Below are 27,013 nucleotides of genomic sequence, written 5' to 3'. Positions count from 1 at the left end.
GGAGGAGGAGGAGGAAGAGGAAAAGGGGCCAGAGAGAAGAGGAAAGAAGAGAACAGAGGAAGAACAAAGAGTAGATCAGAGACTCCGCCCCTCATCCCTCCATCTCTCTCTCTCTCTCTCTCTCTCTGCTTCCATCTCTTTCTGGCAGGGGTGCGTGGGGGGGTGGGGGGTGAGTCCCGTGTCCGCTGGGACGCGCTCATCATCTGGCTGCGTGCTGGGACTGTGTGGCCATGATGACGTGGGAACCCCCGCCGCCGCCGCCGCCCCCGGGGTGGTTCCCGTGCTCGCCCCGCTGGCTGCCCATGCCTGCCAGCACCGACATGGCCACCGCCTCGGCCGCGGCCCGCGCGCTCATCCCATTGGGACCTGCTGAGGAGGAGGACGGGCTCATGGCCAGTGAGCTGTGCTGGATGACTGCGGCCGGGGAGCCCACGGGCTCCGACACGTCTTTCATGGTCTCATCTCCACCTGGTCAGAGAGAGAAAGCAACAGAGAGAGAGAGAGAGAGAGAGAGAGAGAGAGAGAGAGAGAGAGAGAGAGAGAGAGAGAGAGAGAGAGAGAGAGAGCGCGAGAGCGAGAGAGAGAGAGAGAGAGAGAGAGCGAGAGCGAGAGAGAGAGCGTAATAAAAGTCTACATTTAAAAGGTATACATACTTGTGACAAAGGTGAAAAGGTTTAGGCATGTTTTATCATTTTTAAAGCTAGATATGTAGTAATAGCTTTGGATCAATATGGCGGTGACAGTAATCATGCTAACAGATCTGGCTTTGACGTTATGTAAGAACAGATGTTGTCAATTGAATCTTTTTGTTTGTTCCAGTCAGAGCTGGCCATAGCTGCTGAAAGGTAGACTTCTCTCTAAAAGGTACACGCTATAAAAGTGGCCCTAGGTTTGGCATAAATACACAGCTTGGAGAAAAACAACACGTTCACATTAGCTACATGTGTAGTCTTAAAATAGCAGCACATGATGAGTGCTTGTGATGTGGCAAGATGTACAAAATGTTCTGCAAATATTTCAGAAACGAACAAGGGCCCGTCACATCTGAATGTGTTCCTCGACGAATGGGGAGTGTGGTCAAAAGTGAGATGAAGTAGTGGCTAATCAATTCATATGTGGTCCACCACATGTGCAACATGTGGACAAACACTACTAATATCACATAGCCTTGTTTTTCTAAGAGGCCTCCAGCTTGGTCTGGCATTAACCAATCATAGATTATCAGATTTCTATTTTTTTATTTATTGTTTTACTGGATAGACTATATCTCTACAGAGTTTTATTTTCTATCTTATGTTATGCATTTTATGTTTTCTAGTTTTTGTCTTTATGAACTCTATCCCTGTTTGTTTTATGCACTCCATCCTGGTCTTTGTGTTTTGTGCTTATTTGATGTCGATTTTCACTGCGCATGTCATTTCTTTGTACGCATGGTTTCTTTGCTGTGAAGCACTTTCAGCTGCATTGCTTTGCATGAAAGGTGCTATACAAATCAAGTTTATTATTATTATTATTATTAGCCCATTTAAAAGACTCTATTCACTTCTATTGCTGTATTGTTCCACCTTCCAGCTTAGCAACTTGGCTTACTCATCATTTGCTGTAAATTTAGCGAATCATGCACTTGGCTGCCGGCTACTTTCTGGGTCAGACCTCCCCGGCTACTGAGCTTTGTAATCTCTGTGGGATTACCTGCCTCCAGTGATGTGAATTGCACTGGGGGGGAGGGGGGGGGGGCTGCTTTGGTCAGCTCAATCGCAAGCCCATCTGGATGGGGAATCAGACGGGGATCAAGCGCAGCCCCTCTCAGCCAAAGCTGTGATGGAGAAGGGGCGGTGCGCGTCATTCACACAGGCGGTGCGGGGGGCAGCGTGGCTTACCTAGGTAGGCATTCTTCTGCCTGGTGGTCACGGGGCAGTCCTTGTGGGCCAGCAGTAGCTGCTTCAAGTGGGCCACTTCGTTCCGTAGGAGGCCCACCTCATTCTGCACAGGAACGGCAGAGGGGGAAAGGGAGGCATGAGCACGGGGACTCTTGTGACACAATCTTTTGTGTCAATTAAATGTTCATATTTTGCTAAATGTTTATATTTAAGGCCGTATTACACTTGTATATCAACTTCGAACTTCAAGGCGTAAAACAAATGACCGCATTCCCTCTGCAGCGTGTATTACTTTCTGCCACATGAACACTGGGTCGTCCGTTATCCCTCACATAAATGAACGGACATCCGTGTGCTAACTGCACTGATAATAATGCATATGTGGCGTTCATTTTTAATATTTCAATTCAGATAATAAGGGAAGAAAAATTCAGTGTTGCACATGCCCAAATCACTAAACCACCCATTCCAAGTTTTTTTTTCGTAAGCTTGGTATTGAAGGGCCTTTTGGTCTGCCTGCGTTTGGCGCTCGCTCCACTCACCGACAGGGAGACGTTCATGGAGGACAGCTCCTCGGCCTTCTTCTCCAGAGAGTTGACCCACACTTTGCGCTTCTGCCTGCAGCGCGAGGCCGCCGCCCGGTTCCGCTCGAGGAAGCGCTGCCGCCGCTCGTCGGGGTCGTCGTCCGCCGTCCGCCGCCTACGGCCCCCGGTGGGCTGGGCGGGAGACACCTAACGGAACGGAGGAACAACAACAAACAGAAGAAGAACAAGGAAGTTGAGAGAAAACAACAATGGACAGATTACAATGATGACGAGAGAGTTTGTTTAGACTCTCGAGCTCTCAGAGGGATGCGCCTTCACCCCATGACTCTGTCCTTAGTCATGAGGTTACACACAGCTGGGCTCTTCTTCACGATATTAGTCACTCATTCAGAAGCCAAGCACTAAGACCAACCATGCAGACCCCTGTTAAATGACGTCACCCCCATAAGTCTAGTGGTACGGATGACGTCTGTTCTTTGGCTGACTGTGGCTCGCTCACAGTGCTTATTATTTCACCGCCACTTAATCTGTTGCCTCACACCTCTCACACAAGCACCTAATTACATGTCTAACTTCCCAGACAACATGCTGTCAATGCTGGAGAGACTTCCACACACACACACACACACACACACCACTGGCAATATGACACAAGACAGTGCTAAAAGCTGTCTCCGGGAAATCAAGAAATGCTTGTCTGTGTGTGTTTTTTTCTCTGTGTGTGTGTGCGTGTGTGCGCACGCACAAGCGCACTACCTGTGGCTGTGCGGGGGACGGGGCATCGGGTTGCTGCACCAGCATCTGACTGTGCTCCATCCTCTGGGGCACCATGGGGCTGGAGCCTGTGGCCAGCCCACTATAGGTCTGTGCCGTGGCTGTCTGCTGGGACAGGGCAGCCTTCAGCCTCTGCACAACACCACACACACACACACAGAGGTTAGACAACAGAAGGAGTTCCAATCATAGAAAATATCTAGAATGATCCCTGCGTGCAACACAAACTGCTTAACACCATCAGGCAACTTACGGATTTTTCGTGGTATGGGTGATAAGTTTCACGAACATGAATGACTATAGACGAACATTTGACAATGACTGTTAAGGAGTTACTGTCACCCGACTGCATTATATCCGAGTAAAAATGACTAACTAGTTTTCCAGTATTCCAGTTAAAGGTGAGCAAAGGTTGTGTGATTCTAATCCAATACACCTTTTGTCAAATTCAGCAAATTGCTCCTCACAGGACTTTAGCTGTCCATTTAGTGTATGCCCTCAAAAACAAAAAAACCTCAGGTGTTCGTAAACAGTCCCGATTTTGTAAACGGGAAACACAAATAGTGGCTCGGACTGAGACACAAACTATTACAGCCAATCTTGTTTGCTTGCTTCAGGAGCACGGAAGGGAGGGGTGTTATTTGATTGGCTGCTTGAGCTCAAATAACAACAACCTTTAATCAGAACTGGACTGCATCTTTAACTGGTATCCCTGGCTAATTTGTTTACTGTTTTATCCCACATACATGCGAAACAGTATTCAAGAACTGACCAAATGTGTCTGGGCCACAACAAAAGGTACGGCTGAATATCATGACCACATCTGTGATTATTTCACTCAGGAGATGAAACAAACAAACAAACAAACAAAAAAGTCTACCGGCCACAAGAAAAATCAAAGCATTATTGTGGCTCCTGTAGTTGGTGGAGTTTGCATCTGTGGTGGTTACCAACAGCATTCTTTAAAGCTGGTATTGCCATCCTGAAAATTTCACTACTCTCATTGTGGTTTGGACTCACTTGACAGGAATGTCAATGAGTTAGGCTGTGGCGTATACCAGAATTACATTGAAAACCACTGGATCAGTTTGAAGAGAAGAGTAGCCTGAAGAGGTTCCCTTGACAACAGCCTTAAATAAAGAACATTCATGCTCTATGATACAAAAAGAGACTGAATTGCGCCAGATTGATGAATTGTCTTCAACAACCGCAACTATTGTTCTTAACTAAACTAGTTACAAATCGACTGAAGATTTCCAGATTAAATTTAAGGCTAAACCTGATCTAAACATAAAAGGTTTGTCAGCAAGAAGCTAGCATTTTTTCTAGCAGGAAGACAAAAAAAAAAGAAAACTGCACAGGGCAGTACTCTGAAGCCTCAGTAAAACATTTGAGTTTGGGACAGTAACATCAAGATTTATTTAACAAAGAAAATACTCTTCAGGGATGAGCCTGTGTGAATCAATACTGTGCTTTGAGTACATTCTACTGTGAGGTCTGCATGGCTGCAGTGAATGACAGGCGCGCGAGCGTGTGTGTGTGTGTGTGTGTGTGCATGGCTGTATATGTCTGTGTGGAGTGTGTGTGTGTGTGTGTGTGTGTGCGTGCGTGCGTGCGAGTGTGTGTGCGTGCGAGTGTGTGTGCGTGCGAGCGTGTGTGTGTGTGTCATCACCATCTTGGCCTCAGAGTGGAGGTTGTAGCCTGATGGTGAGGATGAGCAGCTGCTGCTGCTGCCCCCTAGTGGAGGTCCAGGGATGCCAGGAATGTTGGGCACCATCAGAGGTCTCGCCAGCTGGACAAACACACACATACACAGAAATGAATTACCACTATATTCCATTCTGACAACGATTACATATGGAGACATAAGCTGCATCAATCCCAAAACAGCGAGAATCATTGATCACTGATCTCAGATTTTTCTGGTGCCTTTATCTATCATCTATCTCACACAGTCAAATACAGCATAGCTTAACATATAAGCAATTACATTTCTTGGACTATCTAGATTTACACCCCTTCTACATTCTCTCTGCAAAAACCTGCAGGAAAAACACACCCGAAAAAACATCTAATTTGGGGGGTTTGGCACATAAAATGGCAGGTTAATGTTACAGCTGACAGACTTATGCATGTTTTTGTTTTGGGAGTTTGTTTCGATAGCAACGGTCACAGCAACATGTTTTATGGTGCCCTGAGGGAGACTACCTATTCACATAAAGCTGCCTTAAGTGTTTTGGAGTGTAACAAACAGAAAAACCTAGGAGGCAGGCACACACACATAGGATGCAGATATTATCTGCATAGAAATTGTCCTTCAATGATGAGATGCCTTACACATTTTAAGCATGTGAAGGGTAGAATCTTGATCAGCTAAATCGCAAAATGCCACCACATCACTGGGCTTATCCAGAAGTCATCATGTTCATTCAACTAAGACTGCAAAGAAACCCCACCGTCATGAGCATGACAAAATGTTATTAAAAAACGAAAATCAAATCATCCAGCTGGACTGGAGCTACTTTTTCGTTACGCTATCCCTTTAGCCGGCATCCTACAGTCACGGTTAGGTGTATTTTTTTTTCAACACTACCTTTAACTAGGCTACATTATCTTTTAACATTATCGTGTGCCGAGCACGTAGACAAATGGTAGACATGGTAGTCTCAATCTACGAAATGACCAACCCTGACCCTAAATTACAGAACAAAAAGAAGCTGTGAAAGAAGAAGAAAAACACAGAAAGTAACAGTAGTCTGAGCACGGGAAGAACTGCTAACACCGCTACTACTATGCGTAGCATGGTGTGACTTATCATCTGTAACCTCAGCGGAGAGAAGAGCTGACAGCAAGCAGCCCAGGGGAGGGGATGCAGCTCCCCTTAAGAAGCCATGCAGCGGGTCATGAGCATGTGACAAACTTGAGTACTCACGGATATGACTGAGGGCATATGCATGGGCCCGGGTAACACGGGCACCGTCTGGCCGTTGGGAAGCATCATCATCGGATAAGGACCAGTCGGAGAACTGAACAAAACAAGGAGAGCGACACAATAAAGCACCGGTCAAAGAGTCGACACAAGAATATGATTTATATCTAGATAGAACGACATCTTCTTTAGTAGGACATACGTCCTCTCTACCTTCAAGAAGCTTTTTGAAGACCCAACTCTTCAGAGAGCACCTCCCTTCCTAACTGGCACCTTGACTAGTGCTTAACTTGCACTTCAGCAGTTACATTCCTGCACTTCTTTTTCCTTTCTAGGTCGTTTTTCTATTTCTTATGTAAAGTAGTATTTATGGTTACACCAGGTTTTTTTTATTGCTCTTAGCTTGACTGTTCTCTCCCTTGTACGTCGCTTTGGACAAAAGCGTCTGCTAAATGACTCAATGTAAATGTAAATGTTAACGTCATATCACTCATATCAGGCACAGGCATGACTGGCTCTTGGTTAAGACTACAGAGCAGCCCCAAACTACAATGACAATATGATATGGCAATATGATATGGCAATATGATATGGCAATATGATATGACAATATGATATGACAATATGATATGGCAATATGATATGGCAATATGATATGGCAATCCTGTGGATGTGAATTGAGATGAGAATGCGTGATGCTCCCCTTGGCCACGTCGTGGTGCCATACCCGAGCTGGCGGTTGGAGGGCGGGGTCGGTGTGATGACGGAGGTGGGCGAGGGCATGGTGGGCTGCAGCGCGTCGTAGCCCAGGTGCAAGGGCAGCGAGCCCGGCCGGACGATGGTGGGGGTTGGGGCGGCGCTCATCGGAGGTCTGGGGGGAGTGTCCTATGAAAGCAGAGCAGAGCAGAGGATGTTATTCAGTTTTCAGGGTTAAGAGAGGATTCAAGAGAGGAGTCCAGAAAGATGTCCATGATGTCTGTGTTATATATGACCAAAGTCCTGCTTAATCTTCTTGTATTCAAGCGCATCATGAAACATGGGGAAAGGGGTCGTCAGTACTACAGTTCTATTAACAAACTGTCAGTCTGACTGCTTTTGCAAAACTAGAACACACACCCAGCAGCCTCTGACGCTGAATGACTCACGGCTGTCTGGAACCCTATTTTCATCACAGCAGGGAATCCAACTGCAATGAGGAAGGAAGACAGTCCAGTACAGTCGACTCTACTACCACCCTCCCTGAAGTGCTCAAGATGTTCAGTAGAACAGTAGATCACTGCACAGATGTTTTATTGCCCACTGAAACTATCAAGCCTACATATGCATCTGATTTTCATGATGTACACAGCTTGAGGCGAACCATTATGGATTCACGCGTAAAATGCATGTACTTAGTGTCCACTTTCACATCTGGTAACCACTGGATGGGGAAAAAAACGCCCTTAATTATCCTAAAAAGACGGAAGACCGAATCGTCTTCATTCAGGCATCTAAACAAAACATGGCAAAGGCGTTCTGCTTTTCCAGTTCCAACACTGAACGTGGTCACATCACATCTGATTATATAGTCTTCCGATGACACCAATACTGTTGTACAAGATTGTAGGGTTCAAACTACACATTGCTTTGAAATTGCACTGGTGAACCGCTATAAAATTCGATAGGACCATATCACGGATCCATTCCAGCCCTGCAGGGAATTGTCTCTGCCACCAGTCATATGAAGAGATCATCTCCGAGGAAGAGGAATCTTTCCCTCACCACTCGGTGTCGCCAAATCACAATCCCGGAAAATTAGATTAGATGCCGGACGGATGCACCGGTTTCTCAAGCTGCCTTTTCATCACTACAGATTCATGCATATAAAGTTGCCTGATCTCCATCTTGTAACTATATACACAGTAGTCTTCCAACCCCCAGATCCTAACAACCCATTGTTATACAGAGACCACTACTGGCCTCACCTTTGGTCTCCCTACCGACTCCGGGCCGCTGTCCGACATGCTGGAGATGGACTCCGGGCTGCCGGGCGGGGTCGAGTCCACCTCCACAGGCTCCTCCTCCTTCACCTTGACCTCTGAGGGCGTCTGCAGGCTCATGTCCACGACCCCCGTGCTAGGAGCAGTGTGGTGGTGGTGCTGCTGCTGCTGCTGTGGGAGAGTGCAAAATCAGAACGTAGTCTTCACAGCTCATACGTCTCCCATCTTGGGTTCAGACAGCAGCGGCGGGCAGCAGCAGCCGCCCACCGGTGCTGTCTGGATCCGAGATGAGCTAGAGCTAAAGCAGCTTCACCTTCCTCCTCCTCCTCCTCCTCCTCCTCCACCTCCTCCACCTCCTCCACCTCCACCTCCACCTCCTCCACCTCCACCTCCTCCACCTCCACCTCCTCCTCCTCCCCTCTTTCACTCCCCCCTCCACCCTCCTATCCCCTCCGTAAATCCTTCTGCCTCTTACCCGGTCCCCCTCACTGAACACTCACATCTCTTCTGCCTCTTACCCGGTCCCCCTCACTGAACACTCACCGGGTTCTTGGACCGGTTCTTGTCGTCATCCTCCTGGGCCTTGCGGAACTCCTGCTCGAAGGAGCTGGCCAGCTCATTGAAGAGGCCCACCTCCTCACAGTTCTTCAGGAACCGCGTGGGAGTCGGTGTCTGGTCTACGAAAAACGGAGGCCAGAGAGACTCTTTGGAAGCCAGCATTTTTGACAGTCAGCATTTGCCAAGCAAGAGGAAATTAAGAGTTGTCCTACAAAAAGCTTTTGCTGCGAATACTTCAAGTATAATTGAATTGTTGAGGTTTTATCTTATTTCAGCAGTACGACCTAAATCCACACCAAAACCTTTTACTTCATCCTTGCGACATGAAGTGCTTGCTATTCAAGGTTCAGGTTTGAGTTAACCCTCCTATTATGTTTGGGGTCAATTTGACCCCATTCAATGTTTAACGTCTCTAAATAAATGTTTGACATAATTTGTTTTGCTTCATATTTAATGACTTTTCCTAATTTAATGGGGAAAACTGGGTAAACACAAAATTAACATGATGATATGTTTTCAATGTCCTGTACACATACTTTACGCATAGGTGTTGTTTGGGGTCAATTTGACCCCAGGCTGTTTTAATTGTATAAAATATATAAGAAATATCAACTTTTTTCATCACATTGTTACTTTTCTTGATAAAAGAAATAGTTTTTTATTCCAAATGTTATAGATAACAACAATATGTACTTAGAAATAATATGAAGCCATAAAAACACCAGAAGGATATCTCTTTCCAGTTTTAGGTCAATCAGTGAGATTTTATGGGGATCTGCATGTATTCTGGATGTATAAAGGGAGTGGGTGGGGATATTGTTTTATTTTTAAGGGCTATTTAGGTAGTCAACAAACAAACCTAAAGTACCTGACACATAAACTTGGGTAAAAAAAAAAGAATTATAATAATTTTTTGGAGGTTTAAATTGCTGGGGTCAAATTGACCCCAAGCATAATAGATGTGGGTAATTTGGTAATTTGAACATAATAGGAGGGTTAAAGAAGTGTGGAGTCCAAACTTTTGGTTTTTATGTGTGAGGTCTGAAAAAGATTGTGAAATTAACACTGGGTTATTTTTAAATTTTAACGGAAGTTTACAGCAAAAGAAAGTGAAAGTGCGAGTGTAATCCATGAGACAAACAGTCAGGGCACAGCCTATAAAACTGCTCTCACAGGCCAAACACACTCACTCAAATGGTTTAATGCTACGACGACAGTGGTGGTGCGAGTGGCAAGATACCTGCTATGATGACCGAGTCTGTTCTAGCTGGGCCAAACTTCAGAGTCATCTCGTGCTTGTGCTTGTGCACGGCCAAATGGTCCTCATTGGTGAACCTCTGGAAACAGAGATGGAAGAGACGCAAACAGAAAGAGTTAGGGGGCTTATAGAGAACAGGCAAGATAAATGGCAGTTAATGAAAAGGAGTATTCCTCTTTGTGTGTAGATCTCAGAAGAAGAGTACACACACACACACACACACACACACACACACACACACACACACACACACACACACACACACACACACACACACACACACACACACACACACACACACACACACACACACACACACACACACACACACACACACACACACACTGCTTTTCCCAGAACCTGAACCTTACTGTACGCGCCACCGCCATTCGCTCTTTCTTGTGAGCCGAGCGCGTGTATTCTCTAGCGCTTGTGCGGGTGCCATGCGCAACAAAAGCCTGTTTGTGTGGGCTAGAAAATAACACGCCCGTGTTTGGGAGATGATCCCAGTGACCTCGCTCCCAGCCTCTGGGCAGAGGGGCTCCGACAATGAGCCTGCCTATTCATCTGGGCCCTTGCACCGATGCCCCACCCTCTACCATCAATGCTCAGGCGCCACCTTCCGTTTCCAATCCGAAGCGCTTTTGTGTGGTGCGCGCAAGTGATAAATGACAAACCTGCACAGGCCTTCAGGGAAATGCCTGACCAAGGGGAGCGGACAGCCGGGGCTCTAGTATCTAGAGACCACTTATAACACACACACACACACACACACACACACACACACACACACACACACACACACACACACACACACACACACACACACACACACACAGAGAGAGAGAGTCGCTCTCTTTCAGACACAGACGACACAGACACACACAGACGACACACACAGACACACACACACACACACACACACACACACACACACACAGAGTCGCTCTCTCTCAGACACAGACACACACAGACAGACACAGACACAGACACACACAGACGACACAGACACACACAGACGACACAGACAGACACACACACACACACACACACACACACACACACACAGACAGACAGACACAGACATACAAAGAGAAATGCGTGTGCTGCTGCAGAAGCGCCGAGCTTTCAAGACATGCACTTTGACCCAGCACAGTGGACATGATAAGCTGCCAGGCTCGTACGGGTCGTTAATATGCACGGCCCGCTGCCCTGCGTCTAACATTCTGAAGACGGAGCGAATCTGTGCACGCAGCCCAGAGCACGGCACAGGTCAAAGCGTCGCGCACGGGCAACACGTCTGTGAGTCTGTGCACGACTCCAGCCAACCGTGCTGCTGCAGCTCAAAGGTCTGCTCTGGCCATGTGGTGCCTGGGCGCATTCCTTCCCCCGCCTCTCGTCTCCGTGCTGGGTGACTCAGTGGGCCGTGTGTGGGAGGAACCATCAGCGGCAGGCTGGCAGCGGAGGCCTCTGCCCCGTCGTCGTCGTCGTCGTCTCCTCCTCCCTCCACCACCCCCCCCCCCTTCACCCTCCCTATTTCGGACTATTTCTGGCAGCGGCTCACAGTTACAATGTAGCCATGAGAGAGAGAGAGAGAGAGAGAGAGAGAGAGAGAGAGAGAGAGAGAGAGAGAGAGAGAGAGAGAGAGGGAGGGAGGGAGGGAGGGAGGGAGGGAGCGGGCGAGCGAGCGAGCAAGCGCAGCCAGTGGAAACACAGTCAAGTGTCAGGCGCCGTATTTTTAGATGTACCAGCATCACCAGTACAACAACTGCATGGCACACACACACACACACACACACACTCTCCCCTCACCCCTCTCACCAAGAAGGTTACCCTGCGTCTCAGTATTGCGCTGGAGAGGTGGTGAAGGACATAAGAGAGTCACTTAACAGGAAAGCTGAGAGCTGGACCGAGCATGTTCCCACTCGTGCCCACCTCTCAGGGAAAAACAAAAACCTAAACTTCAGCCTGTTTTGCATGGCATTGAGACTGAACGAGAGGACCAGCCATCCAGCGGGAGGAACTCTGCTCTGTTCGCTGAAGACATCCAAAAAGCTGATTAACATGTTATTCCACAAGAAAGGGGGCCAGCATTTGCAGCAGCAAACTTTTGAAGCCTCTTTTAAGTGCCTTAAAAAAAAAAAGAGAAAATAGTGGTGGAGCAAGAAGCGTGTAGATGCTAGGCTAACATGGTAGGTTAGCATAGGGGGTGTTTTGAAGAAACCTCCAAAACAATACTGCCCAACTATATCCAAAAGCCAAAAGCAGGAATCACTGTTTTAGTGAAAGGTCCCTGCTGTGAAGGAAGGGGGCTTGGTGTGGAGCTGGTGGGAGTGGGAGGCCTGGTGACAGCTGGGTGCAAATGGAATCGGGGGTTTGCGAGGTGGAGTACAAAAATACCCCATCTGCTGCAGTCGTCAGCCCTTCACAAAAACCCCTCAGTATTTACCAACCAACAGGTTCCCTTCATCCACAGCCCTTCACAACAGCAGCTTCTCGACCGGTGCCATGCGAGCGGCACATCTCGTGTCAGTAACGCGCAGCTTTGCATGAGGCCGCGGCGAGACCGCCAGGTCCTATTGCGCCCGACCGAAAGCAGCTGATGCCCTGGGGCGCTGTGCGTCACTGATGCACAAAGGTGTTTATGAACCAACACGGTGGGGTTAGCCCCGCTCCGCCCGTCCGCCCGCCCGCCCGCCAACAGCGAGCCGTCCTGTGCACCGACTGAGACGGGCAGACCCACAGCAGTACCTTCTGTCGGCCTGAGCTTGTGTGTGTGTGTGTGTGTGTGTGTGTGGGCTTTCATTACCGTTGCTCTCCCTCACGTCTTGCAAGATGAGCCCGTCCAATTACATAACAGTTGGCAACTATACAAAATGTCTGAGGTAAGGACGTGTGTTGTGTGTGTGTGTGTTTTTTTTTTTTTCCCTTCCCTCCTTCTGCAGAGACAAGAGGAAGAAAAAAAAAAAAACATGAGCTAACAACTAGCCCGCATCTATTATTCATTCCAGACTCATGTTGCTCTGCTGAATGTTTACACTTTGCGTCGCTAAACCGCAAAAGGCCTGAAAGGCAGGACACAAGAGAGCGCTGGGAGCTGGAGGGTTGAGGGCTGCAAGCGTGCACGTGGGGCGGGTGGAAAATGAACATCAGAGGGGAACCACTGCACTCCCACTGACTTCGACAGGCACAGCTCCTGATCAGTGTAACCGCCACTCAAATCAAAACCTCCTGGTCTGTCTGTCTGTGCTGCGGAGAGCTGATCACTTCCCTCAGGGGCTCCAAAACCACAATCTGTATCCAAAAGCACCGTGTTAAAGCTCGACATGCAGCTGTACAGTGAGAGAAGAGAAGTGCAGTGAGGAAAGTTTGCTATAACACAACTGTGCTAAAATGTGGGGAGTTGACTTCCTTCAGCTAGAAGATGGCGTATTATTCCCTAGGAATATCATGCCACATATCATCAGCATTGTATGGCATATCATAGGCAAGTCTACAGACATACGGTTATAAAGAAGGAGTTGGTTAAAGAGAGAGAGAGAGAGAGAGAGAGAGAGAAGACGAGTTGAGGCAACAGCAGCAGCCGCATTACTCATGGCCACAGACTCTGAGTCACCGGTGGAAGAGACGTTAGTCGTTACTTTTGCCATGTTTCACAACAGCCCTCTCGCACTGTTTTTCTGAGTCTGTCTGTCTGTCTGTCTGTCTGTCTGTCTGTCTGTCTGTCTGTCTGTCTGTCTGTCTGTCTGTCTGTCTGTCTGTCTGTCTGTCTGTCTGTCTGTCTGTCTGTCTGTCTGTCTGTCTGTCTGTCTGTCTGTCTGTCTGTCTGTCTGTCTGTCTGTCTGTCTGTCTGTCTGTCTGTCTGTCTGTCTGTCTGTCTGTCTGTCTGTCTCTGCTTGAGAAGGAGACTGGACTGGTGTGCACAAGGAAGTGTCACAGGCTGAACACCCATGATGGCTAACACACGTCTGCCTGCGTCACCCACTCCACTCCAGCACATGGCTGCCCTACTGCTGATGAAGTTGTTACTGTTGCCCCACAGCGTCTACCACATGGTCTACCCGCACGCACGCACAAACACTGACACAGACAGGACACACACACACACGCCAGCCATGGAGATGCTGAGTGTGAAAAGATCTTCACACACACGTGCACACAAGAAGTTGACCAAGAAGTTGTTTATGGTAACTGGAGTTCCTTTCATTCTCATGCTCTCAAGCGTACACACACACACACACACACACACACACACACACACACACCCGTGGAGAGACTGAGTGTGACCTGAGCCCCAACCCACAATCACATACCCACATATACATCTTTGAAATCCAAGACCCCTGGGCTTAAGAACAAAGGAAGACTTACCTGCCCACAGCCAAGAGCATTGCACACAAAAGGTCTGTCGTCCCCCATTTTTGCGAAGAGCTTGCAATGTAACTGTGAAAGAGGAGAGGAAAAAGACATTGTTGCGATGATATTACTGCTGTTCTTTAAAATAGAGGACTCTAGCTGTCCCTCTAAATCCAACAAAACATGGATGCTACTGGTTGATCCTCAGTCAATGCAGGAAGCAGAGGGTGTTTAAAAATAACACGAGCAGGGAAGAAGAAAAAAAATAAAAACACACATACACACACACACACACACATTCACAGCAAGCTGAAGTTTCCCTGGTGATACTTCCTTCACACTGGGGGCATCTGGCTGTCCAATGAGGAGCAGTTTCCAGATGAGGAGGGAACAAGCATTTGCACAATGACATCCGTCCCTCTCTCGCAGTCCGTCTCTTGGTTGGTCTCTCACCCTTACGACTCTATCCTTACGCTCCCTCTCTGGCGAACCCCCCCGCCCTCCCCCCCCCTCCCCCACCTTCACACTGTAACCCTCAGTCTCACAGTGGAAAACAAAAAGTCTTGTACCTCATAAAGGCGCCCCTCTAGCATATTTCCTCAAACTCGTAGCAGTGTAAGCAGCACCAGTGGCTGTGCATGCATGCATAGAACAGGCGTCACAAATTGAGGCATAAAGACATGATGCCCCAGCACATATTTTCCCCTTCGCCATCCTCTGCGGGATCCGAACAGTACACCACCTGATGAGGACCTAACCGCTTGCAAGGTTTCAGTAAAAACATGGTCCCAGGTGGTCGGGGTTGGGGGTTCCCCTTCATAAATCCATTTTGTGGGGAATAACGGAGCCTGTGTTCGTGAACTATAGGTAGCTTGGGCAGACAATTATGCTGTTGATATAAGCCCCTAAATCTTGGTGACCGAAAACTTGGCGTGAGTTTGTGATTGGATGCCTGCTGCGGTGGAACACATTAGTCGGGAAATCCTGTGCAATGCTGCACAAAAACTCATAGCTTTTGGCGGGTTACAGAATCTCTTGGACAAAAAGTAGCCTGTCCGTGTTTGTGTGTGTGCGCATGACTGGAGTGTAAGATCACATGGGGTGTCCTTTATTGTATTGTATTTAGACTTCCTTTGCTGCTTATTATTCTTATGGCCAGAACCTGCATCCTCTCAACACAACTGCCACTGATGACAAGAAACCAAGGAAGTCCTTTTTCTGTGCAACACAGTGGCATGCATGGGAAAGTACAGCAGCGTACCCCCCTCACTGATGCTTCAGTGTTCAAACTTCTTTCCGCTGACTGCTTCTGTAAAGAGGGAACCATGTTGCTGGCCATGCATGCACAGCTGTATTCTCCATGCAGTCATCTGCTCTCATTTAGTCAACAGTGTGGACTGAGCACCCCACCCATGTAGTCTGGAACTTCCACTCGGTCTCAATGGGAACTTCCATTTATTCATTATTGACCAACACTACAGACACAAGACACACTTGCGTGAACATGCACCAGTTTTACAGCCTCGTACCCTTTACAGAGGGATGCAGAACTGACATAACCTACAGCTTGTTCATCCGTGGGTAGAAAACCTTCTCCTTCTTGCATCAGTTCCCCCCCCCCCAACTAATTATTTTGTTCCTGGGCACACTACTACAACAACACACCGTGTGAGGACAGGTTCCGGAATTCGACTATTTTTGTCGCTTTCTCCACCCCAAAAAAAAAAAAGCAACGTGTTCATTAAATTTGAATTAGGTGGATGGTGAAGAAGCCAACATGAATGTTTCAACGCTGCGTTCCTCCCCCCACCCCCCCACCTCCGTCGACCCTCTCCACCATATACACCACCTCCACCGACCCAAAGGCACAGTGACAACAAGCAACTGTTACGCAATCCGCCTCGGCCGCGCATAATAAATCCTCAGGGCGCACCGTCACAGCCTCTCGTTCTCTCACCCTCGAGAGCTCGCTTACACCTGAGAGCTCTCCATGGCCTCTCCTCTGACACAAAGACATCAGCCAGGCTGCTCTCGCTGACCTCTGGTGCTATCATTGTTAACTCCGAGGTACTCAGATGGATTTGGACTGGATGGGTGCTTCTGAGGCAGGCCCAACCCAGGGCTGGTTCAGGGGTTTAAATGAGCTGCTATAGGCCACATACCCTGGCTCATTTTCCACTGTGGGAAGATGGTGTGTGTGTGTGTGTGTGTGTGTGTGGAATCTCTGCATCTTGTTTGCCTCCAAGAAGGCCTTTCCCTCTTGGCAGACATCAAAGTGACACACAAGCCAGGCAGCTTGATTCCTTGCAGACCTCACAGACTCCAGCAGGCAAGCCAACAGCTTGGTGCCAAGGCTTTCAAGCAGCTTACAGTCCGCATAAAGTCGATTTGGACAGAGGTGTGCGAGAAGTCCATTTACAAACAACACACACACACACACAAACAAACATCACCTTCACGTTGTTCTGTGAATTTTTGAGGGCACTCTTACGTGGACCTTCCTCAGTTTGAGAAAAACAGTGCAGATTCAAACACACACAAGAATACACTCACAACATTACGCATCAGGATTTTACAAAATTTTATCGAGCCCAGACAATTTCTAACAACTTGCTGGACCCTGATAGCGTATCATGTGTTTCATCTCAAGATACGAAAGTGCTGACAAAAAGCAAGAGGAAGTTGATTTTTAAAAAAAAACAAAAAAAACATAAGCATGCATGCAAGTAAAAAGACCTGCAACCATTTCACTCGAAATCCTACCAGGGCCTTTCCTATAAAAATAGGCTCTGAAAAAAAAAGGAGCCATCTTACAAAACAACTTAATTACAACCTCTACCACTGCAAAACAGTGGCCCTTTTCTCATTTCACTCATTCTCAGTGGCTATAAAGGCTGCCATTAAACCCAGATTATTGCATCTTCAGCCTGTAAAACAAATGGGAGCCTTGGCCTTTCCCTTTTTTCCACCCCTTCCTAACATCAGAACCCCGGGTGTGTGTTGACATAGAGCACTGGATGAGATGGCTGCTGTGCTGATCATGGCAACGGCTGTGGCTGCCAAGACTGGGCTTTGGGGGCTTTGGGAAGCCCCATAAGACATCCTGCTCTATCCTGGAAGTTTACACTCGTCCAGAGACGGCAAGGCAAGGCTGCGCTGGCCGGCGGCCTGGATCCAGTGGGTGCAAGAGAGGCCGACGCCGACGCCGACACTGTCCTGCTATTAACTTGGATTTCTCCTCGTCAGCAGGTGGAGTGGAGCAGCGGCTCGGCTATAATCAGCCACTGGCCTGCAGTGTTTGATGCTGCCTGCTAGGAAACTAACTAAACAAACTGTATTAATAGCCCTGGCTGCAGCCAGGAATGAGGAATCTGGAGCTTGAGTTGCCAGAGGGTAAGGGAGACCCCACAAACAGAGAGAGGGTAACAGAGAGAGGGAAAGAGACAGTAAGGGGGGGGGGATACAGAGAGAAAGATAGGAATGCTTATGGAAGATTCCAGGGTATTGGGTGATTCACAGGTAAGTCACTGTGGGGCTCTTCAGCATGTCAGTCTCAAGAGAGATCTAGGCGACAGGGCGTGTGTGCCAAACAGTATGTATTTATGTAACCAAACTGAACCTGAGCTTTGGTATATGGAACAAACGAAACCCAATAGCCATGTCTGCATCACTGCAGAAGTCTCAACCCAAATGCCATGCTGTGCCATTAGACAATAACACACAATGCAGGAACCAGTGCAGCGTTCTGTTGAGAACCTGGAAACAGTCTGGACCTCAAAGCCTATTTATAAAGCAGACCAGGGCCTCTGGGTTTTTTTTTTCATAGTGTTGTACAGACGACTTTGAACACTACAGACACTTTCAGATTTTTTTAACCACTCAGAAACAGGTATACATCCTTTCACTGCAAGTAAAGCCTATCTTGTAATACAATACACACTGTGGGTGGAGTTGTGAGAGGGAAACAAAAGGGTCCAGCTAAAAGAAGAAAGATCTAACAAACAGAGGATGCTGTGATTTATGTGACGGGACCAATCCAGAGGTGCATATGTGTTCACTTTCATTCACTTCTAGGCTCTACATCCACAGCACCAAACCAACAGTGGGCTCATGTGCAGCAAATGTGACCCGCCAGAGCTCTTACTCTAAATGAATCATGAAAGGAGCATTTAATTCCACACATAAAATCAAGTATGATCATTTTTTATGTGACAACTTGCACTCAGTTCTGGTGTTCTGGACTTGTTTTGGAACTGCACTAACAACTGACAAGCTCTAAACTAAGTGACCTACAATTCCATTTAAACTTGTAATTTGCAGACATACACATGGTGATGACAGGTATGTGGATGCATGGTGAGGCTCATATGTCATATGTAAGGATACTAATTGCCTTTATAAGTCTATATTTCTAAAAGGATCTTTGCACTGCAAACACTGCACTAGAAAAGTGCAAGGCTCTAATACTTTGCACTAAATAAATCAACATTATACTCAGTGAATCAAGGTCGATCAGTCACAAAGACTAAACATTTAAACCTTGCTCTCCTACCCTTGCCTCCAAAAGCATCTATGTCGTTTTTATCAAACAATAAAACTAAAATGAAACCAGTGAAATTATTCAATTTCATAGAAATCGGTGTTGTCAATTATTGCATTTCCTTCTCCAACAGAAAGCTTACCTTTGATCATGTCACGGCTTAACTTGCTTACGTTATCTAGCTAATATATCACTACAAATTCAAAACCTCAGAAACGTCAGCTAGTTCGCCAACCTGATACTACAGAACAGCTAAGCATGTCAGACCAGCCTCATGCCAGCCCTTGTGTGCTAAGATGTGTCTGCGTAAGTTTCAGAATAAAGGCAAGACCCCAATAATACACTGTGAAAACAAACTACCACGTAAAAGCAATCACACAAATTAACATAACGTTACCACTTGGTCAATGACATCCCCTTTGCGTTAGTTAAAATCATAAACGTTCGCATAGCATGAATTTGGATAGCGAAAGCTAACTAGAAGGCTAGCTTATTATCGTTTGGGCGGCGACACCCAGTTCTCAATTATTTAACTGACAGTGAAAACGGTGGGTTGTTTAACGTCAGCGAATAAGTTATACATTCGACTTTACGGACATTAGAATGGTTTATGTACGTCTGGACCATTATAAAATCGAACTAGTTAACGTTACCTCCGCCAAACTAATGTTAAGTTGTTAGCTAGCCAACTAGCCAGCCACCGTGCTATGCTATCCTGCTAGCTACATTATGCACACGCGAAACCCCACCTTTTCCCGCATATGCCAGCCCTTGGCCTCGAAGCATTGGCTAAGAGGATGTCAATCATCCGCATGTCTTTTATGACTTGCTTACAGCACTGTCCATCGACTGGGCTAGGTGATCGTAATTGGTTGATGAGAGACCCACTGAAAACCTGGAATTTACCACTTTCTTTCAGGGCCAGGGACTTCCAGCGAGCAGGCCGCGAGCTACTAAAGCTGTCCTGACGAAAAAGTATGCTACGCCTACAAATCAAACTCGTTGCAACAGTCTACTACGACAATTGCACCTAACGACATTATGTGAAATACGTTTCAACAATGACTTGTTTAAACGTGACAATTCAGAGCACCAGGAAAATAATTAGCTAACTTGTTTGTGAATAGCGTCCGAACTAGCAAGTAGCTTGCGATACAAGCGACCCAGTACTGTACTTGTTAGCCAGCGGTGTGTGCGTAACGTTAGATTTAGCTAGTGTTAGCTACTACAACAGTTTACTGGTGGGACAAATATTTCTCCATTTATAAATCCTACTAACTCGAACTAAGCAAACCCAATTTGTATAGCCGTACACTGTACATTTTCAGCGTTTCTGTCTGTGCCAAATAGGGTTTATAAAAATTGACAGTGGTAGAATGTTTACAAACTCACCTCAGCGCCCCTCTCTCTCTCTCTCTCCCTCTATCCTCTCTTCTCCCTTGGAATCTGACACTCCCCTCCCGTGCAAAGCATCGCGAGAGGCAACGTCAGTCCGACATCAGTCGGCCCCTCGATAAGGCGGGACTGAGGGGGTGAAATATCATCTTCAAAAGTGGAAGTCGCGTCTGTGTCTTGACTTGAAAATTATAGGTGGTAAACAGCACTAACCATCGGGAAAGTGTACTCTGAGCGAACAAACACCAGTCCTTGTCAGGATCATGTTCTGATGTCACCCTCTGACTACAATGTCAACATCCACTGGACTGTTCTTTTAGCAATCATAGCATATAAAATAGCCTTTTAAGCCATTAGTGTTCCGTTTTCATGTCAATAGAACACCTATTGATTGCACCACCTTAATCGACTAGGGCCTGTTTGCATAGTCAGGTCAGAAGGAACTTGACTTGGAAAGGAGCTACCTTGACATCACAGCCAAGGTGGAACATAATATTTTCTACTTCAGAAAATTGAAACTGAGAGTAGGCAGGCAGAAAAGATAATGGCTTCCGTAGGTCTACCCCTTTTACTCCAAATATGTGCATGTTCTCCTTTCATAAGTATGCCATCTACTTTCCTCATGAAAAATTATTAAAATCTTAGCAAAACAAGTTCCAAATGAGTCATCAGAGATGTCTTACTAAAAAAGTGGAGGCCAAAACAATTATTTGATTTACCCTGGGCAGGATAGGATGTTAATTTTAGCTTCAGCTTTAATTGGGAGTCTCATCTGTGTGGAAGCCCACCATGTCGTTTATGCCAGAATAGTTTTTTCTGCATATTTGCAATTGCTTGTGTGTGTTTGTTTATGTGTATATATATAATTTAATTTCACAATGTTGGTCTGTTATTGATATTTGTCATGGCAAAACCTTCTCTGATATCACTGTCGTAATAATATTTAATTTATCTAAGGAATGTGTATAGGCTTCAACTAAGGCGTCACCATAGCCCTACACGTAACTTCATAGTGTCAGGTTGTTGTTACCGAAAACATGAACACCATTCCAGTTAAAACTTAAAGACTTTTTCTTCTTCGCTTATCTCATAAAATTAATATTTGAGAAGTTATTTTATGTTACAGTGATGTAACTGATTGATCTGTTTGGATTCAATATCAAATTTGCCATGAAGAACTTCAGAAATATAAGCAGCCATTGTACATTGTCATAGGATAAAACATTTACCATGAATGTACCTAGTTGATAGAGAGCCAAGTAAACATATAACCTACTGACAATAACTTTCAACAAAAAAAAACCTTTGTTTCAAGAACCCTCCACAGAGCCACCAATGCCATGGTGTTTCAGCACTTCCGTCTCTCTTACGTCAGTTTTGCAGCTAATTTGCTTTGTTCGTAAATTATGTTCTTCCCGTTTCTGTATCCTGTGCCTGCACAGTGGTAAGCCATGTCTTTAATTATGGATCTGGTCCCAAAGATCATGTCTTGCATAATGGCTGGCCTAGCTCCAAACACAGGCATGTGGAACAATGTTTTGAATGAGACTACGACAAGAGGCAGTTGTTGGAATCACTCATCCATAAATTGGAGGGATGGGAAAAGAATATTGCACTGATAGTAGCACGAAACAGTCCGTCAACGTTTTTTTGATGACAAGAAGAATTCTGCCTATTTCTCATGAAACGTTTACAGATGAACATTGTGTCACATAGAAAAAGGTGTGCAGCATTAGCATTTGTGTAGGTGTACACCGCAGTAGGGGAATTCATAGTTCAGCTTTGGTTTCCTTCCTGAGATCCTTACTACTTTTTCATTCCTTTGAAAGGGACGTCCTGTGCTTAAGATGCCAGTGTGAGCCATAAATATAATAACTCAAAAAAAGGCTAGCCTGAGTCAAGATTTACAATGTTGTATGTAGTTGAAAATAACCATACAACCAATATATTAATGCAACATGCCATCATCCTTATTGACCGTTTTGAAGGCTTTGTGTCACCTGAAAAAAGAAGTGTTATCTCTACGTGTCTATGGATCTGAAGGCATTTTTGATCCAGGTAAGATAACTATTACACACTATGATATGAATCTATACTATATACCTAAAATTGACTGCATTCCTCTCCGTCTTATTAATATCGTGCACCTTAAACAAATCACTATCAGAAAGACACATGTCACATCGGAGTCAAATATCACTGCTGGCACTGGATGAGAGGAACGTCTCTAAATGGCACAGTGAGTTACTTGATACACAGCAAAGCACAAACCAGTTATTTATCTCTCCAACACTGGAAGGAGTGGGTGACTGTTGTCGTACAGAGACATCTGCTGGACCAAGAATGGTAGTGAAAGTACACAGCACTAAACCACAGGGCATTTATAAAACTGAGGTTATCTTCTACAACATTCACAGGTTTGTGCCAATACAGTTTCAACAACGCAATTTTAACAGATGCACTAGTAGTTTTGGTTTGGTTTTGGTTCGTATATCCTCTAAATGTACCTGCAATGTATTAATACGAGTAAGAAAAAGACAAACTCAGGTGCATTGATTATGACAAGTGGAAAGACTTTTACTTTCTGTATAAAGAAAAGAAGAATGCACTTTTCGGTTGACTGTACATTGACTTTTTTTCCTCATAGCTGAATTTACAATGAAGTCATTTTGTATGCTTTAGTTAAGTTCTTGTACAAACATAAAATGTTAACAGTTGCCACAACTGAGAAGAAAGAGGCAGCAAAGAAACAAAGAAAAAGCAACTGAGATTAGCATTAGGCCTAAACTAAAGATGAAGCAACATTTCAGACAGTTTAGATTATTTAACATTGTTCACAAAATTAAACCATGCCATTCTTTAAAATCCCACATTCATAATTTGAAGATATCCAATGATTTAACTGCTTCTCCGCACAGTAGGAAATAAGTTGTCAAAACAATTAATGTTTTGCAGAGAATATATATTTTTTTTTACATTGTGACAAAAATGTTATCATTATTCCTATGAGCACCAGAGGAAACAAAAATGTATTAACATTACTAAAATATATACTGTTCACAGAAAATAATAAAATGTATTTAAGACTGCACGCATGCTTAAGGAACAATTACCTGACCAAAAATGGACCATTTTCCATGATTTGCAAGATATATATATATATATATATATATATATATATATATATATATATATAGAGAGAGAGAGAGAGAGAGAGAGAGAGAGAGAGAGGAGTGGGTGACTGTCTGAAATATATATATATACAAAGCAAAACATTTTACATATATGAATTAAGAGCATTCATAAGAAATAACTTCAAGTGCTATATCATACAAATGATTATTTCTGTAATATTGAGAAATAAGCTGTTTGGGCCATTCAAAATAATTTTTTGAAAAAAGGGATAATCGAAATTAAGCTAAAAATGTAAGACACCTTTCCTTATGGAGATTTGTGGAAGTCAGTTACCTAATTGCAGTCGTTCCATTTTACAGGGAAAAAAATTGTGCATACCTTTAAACACCTTAATCATGGCTGCATCTAGGCCTATGCAGGATCACATATTGAGATCAGGAAAACAAAGTGGGAAGCACTTGACTGTCACTCTGTCACGGTCACCTTAAAGACACATACAACAGCTGACTACACACAGACCCTTGCCGTCACACCATTTCAACAAAAATGAACGATAGACTTTTTTTTCAGTATTATACAAATACAACCAATTCCTCCGTTACACTGCATTGTGAGCAGTCTTTCCCCACTCACTGTACTGTTATTCCTGCACTCGCCTCTGGGCTGTCAGTCTCTGAGCAGCACATACTCTTTGACAGACTCAGGAAGTGGGAGTTGCTCGACAGCTGTAGGCAGGTACTGCACTCCCAGACTCTGGCGAACAGCGCAGCGGGCCAGACCGCGCAGGCTCGGTGGCTGGGACACCATGCTGGTCAGGCGTGCCAGCAGCTGGGGATCCTTGCTGAGCTCACGGGGCAGGGTGCCATCGGCGCGGTGGATCTGGAAGAGGCCGGCGGCGCGGCACAGCAGCTCCAGGCACTCTTCCTCCTGCTCCGTCCCCAGGCCACGTGCCAGCAGGGCCACCAGTCGCGAGATGGGAGTCTGGCCTTTCAGGTTGGTGACGTGCACCTGGGCGCCGTACTCTAGGAGCACACGGACGCTCTCCAGGTTGCCCTTCATGGCGGCCCAGCTTAGCGGTGTGTCATTGTTGTAGTCACGGGCATTGGGGCAGGCCCCACTCTCCAGCAAGGCACGCACACACTCTGGGTTGTCCTTGAAGGAAGCCCAATGCAAGGGTGTATCCTTGTTGCCATCCAGTGCATTGGGCAGGGCACCATACTCCAGCAGTAGCTCCACACAGCTCTCGTCCTTCTCAGCAGCATAGTGTAGTGCTGTACGATTATACCCATCCAGGGCATTCACCTGTGGACCAACTCAAACTTAGGCTGAGGGCGGACAAAGGGAGTAATTGAAAAAGTACTAAAAGTTGAAACAGTAATGTACTGTTGATATAGTAACCAGCTAATTAGTATAGAAAAGTAGTAGCAGCATACCTCTGCTCCTTTCTCCAACAACAGCTCAACACAGTCAGCATCAGCCACCATGCAAGCACAATGAAGTGGCTTCAGCGTTCCATGCATTCGGTTGACATCTGCCCCCTAGGCAGGCAAGATATCAGATAAGTGCATTTCTGTACATGGTAGAGATTACATCAGAGTTGCGAATGACAAGTCGCTATCAGGTTTACCTTGCGTATGAGGTCTTCAACATTGTCATGAGGAAATGAGCGTATGGCAGCAATGGTCCGTATGAGCCTCTCAGACAGAGAATATTTACTTTGAATGCTCTGCATGATGTACCACATAGTTGAGCTCATTTGGACCGGAAGAACATCTCACCCCAACTGGGTGACTTCACACCACACTCGAGCTGAAGTAAAAAGACACAAGTTACATCATGGCAAATGCTAGGACTGTTATAAATATGAGGCCTAAACAGGTTTTCAAATACACTCAGACATTTTTGTGTAAGAAATATAATTATGAAGCACGTTTTCAAGAGAATACAATGATTTTATAACTACTATTTTAGGTAGGGTGGGGGGCAGCAGCTGATAACCAGCTGTAAGACACACATTTGACATTTCAATGGGCACGACAATCCGGCATGAAGTAACAGTTTAAAACCACATCTTGGAGGTACCAATTTGCCAACGATTCCAAAGGCCATTTACACGCTTATATCTGTGTTAGTTGCGTTCAACCCCAGCCCACTGAATTACTGATAAACACTAGGAATGGTGTCATAGGCACTAGGGACATGAGCCTGTGTTGCTGGCTTGCAGAATAGCTAGCTAGCTAGACAGCCAAGACAAAATATGCGAATAATTCCAACCTACGACGGAACGCTCTGTGCAGATCATCTTAAATGTTTACAGTAATTATGACAGGAACCCTATGATGCATAATAAGCCAACTGTCAAAAATGTGAACGGACAGCTAGCTAAATAGCATACAAGTTCGGTTGGCTACAAATCATATCATGCTAGCTATAGTTTGGCTAACATTACATGTCTCAATAAAGCGTTTCTACTTATTAATTTCATCAAACAAATTGGGTACTAGGTGAACTGAGAATGCTGATGTATAAAGACCAACGATAAACTTAAGGGACCGTACGCTGTCCCTGTTATTTCTTGTCATGTTGGGAATTAGCCTAACGTTAAACTTGTAGTGACATGTTTACAGTAACGTTAGCTAAAGAGCTAGAATGCTTCACAAGCAAGTGGCTAGCGTAACTTAGCTACAATACCATAGTGCCCAATATCCATTTTATAACACAAAATACAAGAATACGTTTTAATTCGTTGTCGACATTAAATTGTACCCATTTCCCTCAATAAATAATGTTGCCTTCTGTAGGAATAACGAACCTTTACGTACTCACGGAAGCAAACCCAGTCAGCTGAGCTGGCTAACTATGGCAGCAACACTCTTTCGTCAGCTCATCAAAAACACAGCGACGCCATGTACATCACGTCATCGCGACGATTACACGACGACGCCGTGCATTCAACCAAACATACACCTGTGACCTGAATAAAACAGCCATACAATGAAGCCAATACAATTAATCCTTCAAACGTGTAATATTACCGCGCGGTCCAAAGTGGCTCTTCAAGCCCACACGTGTTTGCTAACGATGTTAAAATGTCACTGCAAGCATTCCACACATACCAGGAACTCATCTCCAAATATAGTCTTCAGTTGTCTGTGGAAATGCCATGTATGGTTTTTAAAACCCACCGAACTAATCGCACAGTACTACAATAACAATCACTCAACAATTAAAATTCAAAGTGCATATTACTTATTAAGATAGCATTGACTGAAGAATATCGCTCTTCACAAATATAATGGACAGTTATCGAATAAACAGGACCGTAGCAAACCTATGATAGTGGGCTGGCAGCCATTAGTGCATTACCTTATTAGGTACAGATATGAAGGCATTTAAAATGTAAATGTATATAGATTGTAATATTATCTTCTGCAAAAAAAAATGGGCCTGCTTTCAGATGGTTCATTTAAGGGAACATAGGGCATTGTGAAAACACACCCTTCTTAAAACGGCAGTTGCCTTCAAATCCCATCTGGGCTCAATTGGAGGATGATGGTACTGCACTTCGTCCCCTCTTCACTGTTTTGATCCGATTCTTTTCAATGGCTCTTTGGTACCAACGAAGGAACCTTCAGTGAGAATTAGCCAACCACAACAGGTAAGA

At 45.5% G+C, this 27,013-nt stretch overlaps 2 protein-coding genes across 13 annotated transcripts; both read right to left on the bottom strand.

Annotated features, from left to right (window-relative positions):
• Positions 1 to 79: 79 nt before the first annotated feature.
• atf7a (activating transcription factor 7a) lies at positions 80 to 20,365 on the bottom strand. 9 transcript variants are annotated; one of them, XM_031565763.2, is made up of 12 exons: positions 20,212 to 20,365; positions 14,295 to 14,366; positions 9,906 to 10,002; positions 8,651 to 8,784; positions 8,093 to 8,275; positions 6,832 to 7,013; positions 6,132 to 6,225; positions 4,872 to 4,991; positions 3,182 to 3,331; positions 2,423 to 2,611; positions 1,881 to 1,983; positions 80 to 468 (listed from the first exon to the last, which is right to left on the bottom strand). In XM_031565763.2, exons 2-12 carry the CDS (start codon positions 14,340 to 14,342, stop codon positions 200 to 202), a joined length of 1,569 nt encoding a protein of 522 aa, XP_031421623.1. In that variant the 5' UTR covers positions 14,343 to 14,366; positions 20,212 to 20,365; the 3' UTR covers positions 80 to 199. The 9 variants fall into 9 exon arrangements, with proteins under 9 accessions (XP_031421623.1, XP_031421626.2, XP_031421625.2 ...); XM_031565766.2 differs by lacking the exon at positions 20,212 to 20,365 and having other exon boundaries at positions 8,108 to 8,275; positions 14,295 to 17,722; XM_031565765.2 differs by lacking the exon at positions 20,212 to 20,365 and having other exon boundaries at positions 8,093 to 8,269; positions 14,295 to 17,722.
• A 3,068-nt stretch (positions 20,366 to 23,433) lies between these two features.
• On the bottom strand, positions 23,434 to 26,454 carry asb8 (ankyrin repeat and SOCS box containing 8). 4 transcript variants are annotated; one of them, XM_031565779.2, is made up of 4 exons: positions 26,385 to 26,454; positions 24,977 to 25,158; positions 24,783 to 24,887; positions 23,434 to 24,651 (listed from the first exon to the last, which is right to left on the bottom strand). In XM_031565779.2, exons 2-4 carry the CDS (start codon positions 25,103 to 25,105, stop codon positions 24,016 to 24,018), a joined length of 870 nt encoding a protein of 289 aa, XP_031421639.1. In that variant the 5' UTR covers positions 25,106 to 25,158; positions 26,385 to 26,454; the 3' UTR covers positions 23,434 to 24,015. The 4 variants fall into 4 exon arrangements, with proteins under 4 accessions (XP_031421639.1, XP_012679747.1, XP_012679748.1 ...); XM_012824293.3 differs by lacking the exon at positions 26,385 to 26,454 and adding an exon at positions 26,162 to 26,346; XM_012824294.3 differs by lacking the exon at positions 26,385 to 26,454 and adding an exon at positions 26,172 to 26,346.
• Between the last annotated feature and the right edge of the window lie 559 nt (positions 26,455 to 27,013).

The sequence above is a fragment of the Clupea harengus genome, chromosome 4, assembly GCF_900700415.2.
Source record: "Clupea harengus chromosome 4, Ch_v2.0.2, whole genome shotgun sequence".
Lineage (NCBI taxonomy): Eukaryota > Metazoa > Chordata > Actinopteri > Clupeiformes > Clupeidae > Clupea > Clupea harengus.
Note: the sequence above shows the minus strand (reverse complement) of the source record. Positions and strands in the feature narration are given on the sequence as shown.

What these genes read in the sequence shown, in the direction of transcription:
- asb8 (XM_031565779.2), bottom strand. Translation starts at nt 25,105, where the DNA reads ATGAGCTCAACTATGTGGTACATCATGCAGAGCATTCAAAGTAAATAT. An exon ending in TTGAAGACCTCATACGCAAG is followed by an intron (nt 24,888 to 24,976) that starts GTAAACCTGATA and finishes TTGCCTGCCTAG; the next exon opens with GGGGCAGATGTCAACCGAAT. An exon ending in TGTTGGAGAAAGGAGCAGAG is followed by an intron (nt 24,652 to 24,782) that starts GTATGCTGCTAC and finishes GTTGGTCCACAG; the next exon opens with GTGAATGCCCTGGATGGGTA.
- atf7a (XM_042707576.1), bottom strand. Translation starts at nt 14,393, where the DNA reads ATGTCTTTTTCCTCTCCTCTTTCACAGTTACATTGCAAGCTCTTCGCA. An exon ending in AGACTCGGTCATCATAGCAG is followed by an intron (nt 8,785 to 9,905) that starts GTATCTTGCCAC and finishes CGTTTTTCGTAG; the next exon opens with ACCAGACACCGACTCCCACG. An exon ending in CGTCCCCCGCACAGCCACAG is followed by an intron (nt 2,612 to 3,181) that starts GTAGTGCGCTTG and finishes CCGTTCCGTTAG; the next exon opens with GTGTCTCCCGCCCAGCCCAC.